This window comes from Gossypium hirsutum, chromosome D11, assembly GCF_007990345.1.
Source record: "Gossypium hirsutum isolate 1008001.06 chromosome D11, Gossypium_hirsutum_v2.1, whole genome shotgun sequence".
Taxonomy (NCBI): domain Eukaryota; kingdom Viridiplantae; phylum Streptophyta; class Magnoliopsida; order Malvales; family Malvaceae; genus Gossypium; species Gossypium hirsutum.
Window position 1 is genome coordinate 31,092,485 of NC_053447.1, and position 6,196 is coordinate 31,098,680.

The 6,196-nt window shown below is 36.5% G+C and overlaps 1 protein-coding gene across 1 annotated transcript; it reads right to left on the bottom strand.

The window, feature by feature from the left end:
• Positions 1-264: 264 nt before the first annotated feature.
• LOC107891834 (serine hydroxymethyltransferase, mitochondrial) lies at positions 265-5,404 on the bottom strand. The gene is made up of 15 exons (XM_041104035.1): positions 4,845-5,404; positions 4,709-4,759; positions 4,502-4,588; positions 4,074-4,195; positions 3,861-3,937; positions 3,584-3,708; positions 2,559-2,651; positions 2,330-2,422; positions 2,028-2,225; positions 1,775-1,945; positions 1,511-1,588; positions 1,275-1,386; positions 1,093-1,203; positions 658-824; positions 265-486 (listed from the first exon to the last, which is right to left on the bottom strand). Exons 1-14 carry the CDS (start codon positions 4,932-4,934, stop codon positions 679-681), a joined length of 1,554 nt encoding a protein of 517 aa, XP_040959969.1. The 5' UTR covers positions 4,935-5,404; the 3' UTR covers positions 265-486; positions 658-678.
• Positions 5,405-6,196: the final 792 nt, after the last annotated feature.

The following is a 6,196-nucleotide window of genomic DNA, read 5'->3' on the forward strand; positions in this document are numbered from 1 at the left end:
TCTTGGGCAATTAGTTTAGACTTTTGAATGTATCTCTTATATTATGATTGCCTCTTTAACAATATTCAAATTAAACTCAAGTTAGGATATAACTCGAGTGTGTTCCAATATAAGCCTGGTGAGCTTGGGAAATCAAAAGCATTAATGAAATTGCATATAAGTAACGACTCTTCTTGAAAACATCAGAGCGATACTTTCTCCGTTGGCGTGGGGTTATAACAAGCATATTTGTTATTCATACATATGAACTTTGCATTTACCATAGAAATCAAATTCTAGACAGTAATATTATATCTCAAAGCAAAGTTTGATGTTTCATATCATAAATATGCTTTCATATATGTATGTATACACATTTAGTGAAGATGCAAACCGAAGTTTTCTCATTAAGACCCTTGAAAGGTTAATTCGCATTCTACACAATTTGGCCTGCTAGTAAAGTTTTATTCCTGGTCCGCTTCCACTACTAATAAATCTCATGCATACCTGTGTCCAAACATATGAATAATCAGCCAAAAAACATGACAAGACGAAGAAAAGAACCAAAATAACATGTCTTGTTGCAAATATGGAAAACATAATTGGGTTTTTGATGTCAACTAATTTGCCTTATCAAGATTTAAGAGATGACTTAGCAAGGTGAAGTTAATAATATACCTTCGAGACAAGGCTGATATCTTAGTTCTTGTACTTCATGGTTTCCTTGTCGAACCCAATTGTGGGGAATTGCTTTGCATACTCCTCAACATCTTGGCGGAGTTTTGCAACCTCAGATTGAAAGTGAGCAGACTGCAGTGTGGCCACAAAGTCTTTCAACTTTGTCCCTGGATTACCCAAAATCAACAGCATGCATCCACAAATTAGTAGCACGCTATACTATTTGGACTAGAGTGTCAGATATGGGTATGTTCGATTTTTCTTTAAGATTTTCCTTCAGAGGATCGTATCCCCATAACTATGTTCACAAATGTGTTGAACACAGGTGCTTCAAAAAAGAAAAAGATCATCGAAGCAACATAGGTAGAATAACAAGCATAAGGCAAGAGACAGAGATAGAGGCTAAAATAGGAGGGAATAGAGGCTTGCAAAAACCTGTAGTTTCAGCCTTGATTTTAACTGCCAAGTTCACAGCAGCATCAAAGTATTCTGCTACCTTGACAAAGTCCTCCTCAACAAATCCCCTAGACGTAAGAGCCGGAGTTCCTGATATGCAACCAGATTTGTCAGAATAAGGTTATTCATGTGAGCACAACATTACTGGTAAAAGCCTTTACCCATCCTGATGCCACCAGGAACCATAGCAGACACATCTCCAGGTACAGTGTTTTTGTTTGCAGCAATATGAACTGCTTCCAATACCTTTTCAACCCTGGAGCCATCAATGCCCTGTAGAGACCATTCAATAAAAAGCATCTTACTAATGAAGAGCATTGTCTTGCACATAAGAACTTTTAAAGAAGATTTATTAATGTCTCTAAGTGGCCTGAGGACAAAAATGTCTGTCTCTTACCTTGTTCTTCAGATTAACCAAAACTAGATGATTCTCTGTTCCACCAGAAACAAGTTCGTATCCTTTTGCAGCTAGAGTCTGTAAATTGGGAAGATCTTGGTTGTTAGAACATTGGGCATTTAAGAATAGAGAACCCCATATGTTTATTGTTTAAAACCATCTAACATGTCCCTAAGAATGCCTCCTGTCATACTGGCTCATTCTAACAAGACATTTTCCATGCTTGGTTGCATAACAAGTTCTTCAACATCTTGTCAATGGTACCTGTGCAAACTTCGAGCAATTACTGAGAACTTGCTCTTGGTAGGCCTTGTACTCCGGAGTTGTTGCCTGTTTCAGTGCAACTGCTAGACCAGTAATTGTGTGGTTGTGCGGACCACCTTGAAGTCCAGGAAAGACAGCCTGATTGATTTTGTCTTCATAATCATACAGAACCTGCAGGGAAAAAGAGCACTAGTCTAAATCTTTGTGCCACTAACATCTTTGAAAGATGCAAAGTTTACTTTCAGCAGCTTACCTCTTTCCCTTGTTTGTTAATCCCTTTCACTCCCTTTCTGAAGAAAATCATGGCTCCACGAGGCCCACGAAGTGATTTGTGAGTTGTGGTGGTAACAACATCGGCATACTCGAAAGGTGAAGGGATAACACCGGCTGCAACCAAACCACTGATGTGTGCCATGTCTGCCAACATTATTGCTTTTTGCTTGTCACAAACCTGGTTATTGTGTAACAAATGCGACATTCAACGGGGTCTAGAACATGACGTATGATGAATTGACAACTCAACCAAATGGCTTAAGTAAATCAAAAGATGGTTACCTTTCGAATGCGTGCATAATCATACAGACGTGCATAAGCACTGGCACCAGCAACTATTAATTTCGGCCTGAAAAGAGTTGCACTCTTCTCCAACTGCAATTAAAAACTTTGATGTCAAGAAAATATTCTACCCGGAATCCAATCACACGCTGAAATTTTATCCGTTTTGAACGAGAAGGAAAGAAAGAAAAACTAAGAAGCTAGCACAGTTTGAAAACTGATAACATACCTGATCATAGTCGATATAGCCAGTGTTTTCATTCAGCCGATATGGCATTGTCTCAAAAAATATGGACACAGCAGATATCTTTTTGGTGTCCGTCTAAGCAATCACAAATGAAACCATGTAAGTTTAAAGCTGCAACCAGAAAAATACTGATACAAACAAGAAGAGTTCTTAAGGAACTGCTTTCAGTCATTTAAATCCACTTAAGCATCAGAGTATAGAGATGTGAATACATTGGCAATAAGGTGACACTTCCAGAAGAGAAAGAATGTTACATGCTTTATCATACTGCCGCACAAGAGATGAAAGATTCAAAAGCAGACCTTCAAATCTCAACTAACAGGCAAAATATGAGTGACGGTCTCAACTAGACAATCTGTTTCGGGAGAAAACTCGGAGAATATTACATGAGACTGGGACTTCGAAAGAGAACCATAAAAGTTTAAATGAGACAGAGAGAGAGTAAAGCTGACTGTCCAGCTTGGTGTTCTAAAACTTGTACTAGGTATCTGTTCTCAGAAATAACAATGCAAATGCATGGAAAGAAATCAAAATTGGGGCATAATTTCTTAATTATCACTACTATCTTTTAACTCTGTCCACCATTTTTCAGAAAACCAAATAAGAAGAAAAAGACATTCGGGAACAATCATCCATCCTTTTTAAGTAACTCCAGCAGTGGCTGAGGCAGATCCAACTGATGTTTGAATAGAATAATATCTAGCAATATAGCTTTAACACTTAATTGCTGATTGAGTCTTAGCTCAATTGGCATCGGTATTGTTGCCAGTGCAAGAGAACGTGGGTTTGGGTGCGCTGAAGCGCATTATCCTCTTTTTTAAGGGTTGGGGAGGAACTATGGGTAATTCTAGGCATTGTATAAAAAAACAAACACTAGGAATCGTGATGCTACAAGTTACTCAAAAAGAAAAAAAAGCTTTAGCAAAGTCATAGTGTACTTAATTACCGTCAGCAAGTAAACGAAAACATGTCAGTGAAACCAAATTACCAATGGGATTTTGGAGTACCTGATAACCATGAGAGAGATGACCACCATGGGGAAGATCAAGTGCCATAATTCTGTCATGAGGCTTTAAGAGTGCAGTGTAAACTTGAAAATTGGAAGGAGAACCAGAAAGGGGCTGCACATTCACTGCCATACAACAAAGTTCGATGAACATAGAAACCATGTCAGCAACCAAATGCTAATAAGGCTCAAAACAGAAACAAAAGCTCTTCCCAAAACGTGAAGCATCAACAAGTAACTAAATTTATAGCCATAATAAAATTAGACATATCTCTTACCTCCCCATTTTTCAGGATCTAACCTGAATGCTTCCAGAGCACGCTTCTGACACAATATCTCTGCCATGTCGATGTACCTAAAACATGAAACTTAAAATCACTCAAGCATCCAAGTATAACATAAATTTACTGATTCTGGTCAAATCAAACACCCAAAAACAATATATTGGTAATTGGTAGAATCAAAAAGAGCATGAAGAAAGATGAACTTACTCATTCCCTCCATAGTATCTAGCACCGGGATACCCTTCACTGTACTTGTTGGTCATGATAGACCCAACTGCTTGCATCACTGACACCGACGTGAAGTTCTCCGATGGAATGAGTTCAAGTCCCTTTGAAAACCAAACATGTTTTATTTCACTTAATTTAAAAATCTTAAAAACTTTATAATTTTAGCATGTTCATGCACTTAAATAAGTATTTCCTGATCATCAACAGTACATGTGATCTTAGTTTATCAATCAGTTTACAACAGAGTAGCCTAATTTATCTATTATCTGCTATGAAATTCAAATATGACTCTTAAAGTATTCTTTTATGCATCATTATTGAAATTCTTCTTTGAAAAAAAATTAGTTAACATGATATAAATGTGAAGGAAATGAAATTGAAAAGTTGGAACTTGGATAAGAAGGTACCTTCCATTGGCGCGCTTTTTCAAGTTCGATGATGTCAGCAATTTCAGGATCAACGGTTTCAAGTGGAGCATTCAGTTGCTTTGGCCACTGTATAGAAAGAAAGATTTAAAAATTTTTAATTGAATAGTTAAAGTGAAATAAAGAGAGTATTTTCAATCTAAAACTAAATAAACTGAAACTAGAATTCTTTTAAAAAAAGAAGTTTACAGTGACGCCAGGTTTCTCCTTCTCGTACACAGCTTCATTTGGCAAAGACGACTGCACTCACCAATTAAAAAAACAGATTAAAAAGGAAATGATTGCAGAAATTCCGAAGAAGAAGAAATGAAAGAGAAGAAGAAACCATGTAATAGAGGGAAGGGGCATTGAAGAAAGGACGGAGAGGCTTGTCAATGGAAGAGGAGAGTCGTCGAAGCGCCATTGCCATGGCCATTTTTGTTTTTCTTCTTGTTTTGGGTTGTGGAAGAAGGTAGTTAGTTGAAGTGGAGGTGATTCATATATGCAAAGCTTGTTTGTGGCATTGGGTGTGGGTAAGCTATTGGTGGTTGTAAATGGAATGACGATTTCTATTTTTATTTTAATTTTGTGGGTTAAAATATTCGGGACTTGGCTTTATTTTGGTTGCATCTCTGATTCTAAGACACTGTCCCTTGTCTCAATGCAATAATGCTGTGCGTCTCTAACGAGTAAGGATGGTGAATTGGGGGATGGTGATGAGAAGAAAACTAAGCCATGAAGGGCTTATCCAAACTCTCCCTTTCTTAGCCACAGAGATACATATTAGCTGATAAATATCTCAAACGTAAATTTGAGAGAGAGGGATTTGGCCACCGAAGGTCTGGACTGTTTCTCCTACAACTCTTTTGTCATTTTCGCCAACAATTTTGTATACCAATGTTAGTTGGACAAAAAAGCCTTACAATTTAGAAATCTAGAACACCATTGGGCTCCTAGTCGGTTTGTACAGTTAAATGTCAAACTATGTCGTTAGGCCCAAACTGAGTACTGGCGAGGCGGGCTTATGGCCACCTACACTGCACTCTAGATTTCCCCCCTTTGTCTTCTTGTTTAACCATCCATTACAGATCTAGTTTTACACAATAATTTTCGGCAAAATCATCAATCAACTATCAGTAAAATTTTATAGTTACACAATTTTAAAATGTTACAAAATAATTATCAAATTATTTGAAAGTCTTCATTTAAATCATTAGGTTATTAAAATTGTTGTTACATGACCATCTCTTTTCACATCTCTTGTCCTAATCAAAAGCTCTCTTTCTTCTTCTCTTTTACATTTAGTTTTTTTTTTCATAAAACAATTTTAAATGTCACGATACTCCAAATCAAAATTCAAAAACCTTTCTTCTTCGATTTTCAGCACTAACCGTCAATCAATTTGGATCTATGATATATTTTTCTACTCATTGATGAGTACTAATCTACCTACTGATTGTCAATTTGTTGCTTGGAGCTTATTAGTCGAATTTTAAAAAAAAAACTTAATAACTCCGTGACTTAAATAAAAAATTTTGAACAGTTCAGCCACTTAAACAAAAAATTTCTAATAATTTAATGATCATTTTGTAAGTTTTTGAAATTTAGTGACCAAAACGTACAGTTACTAATAATTTAACAACCTTGGATGTAGTTTACGCAATCTCTTTTTATAATTCTGATAGGTGGATTATTATT

Coding starts and splice junctions, on each gene's coding strand:
- LOC107891834 (XM_041104035.1), bottom strand. CDS start 4,934: ATGGCCATGGCAATGGCGCTTCGACGACTCTCCTCTTCCATTGACAAG. Junction 3,709..3,860: donor AGATCCTGAAAAATGGGGAG/GTAAGAGATATG, acceptor GTTGTATGGCAG/TGAATGTGCAGCCCCTTTCT. Junction 2,226..2,329: donor ATTATGCACGCATTCGAAAG/GTAACCATCTTT, acceptor CACAATAACCAG/GTTTGTGACAAGCAAAAAGC.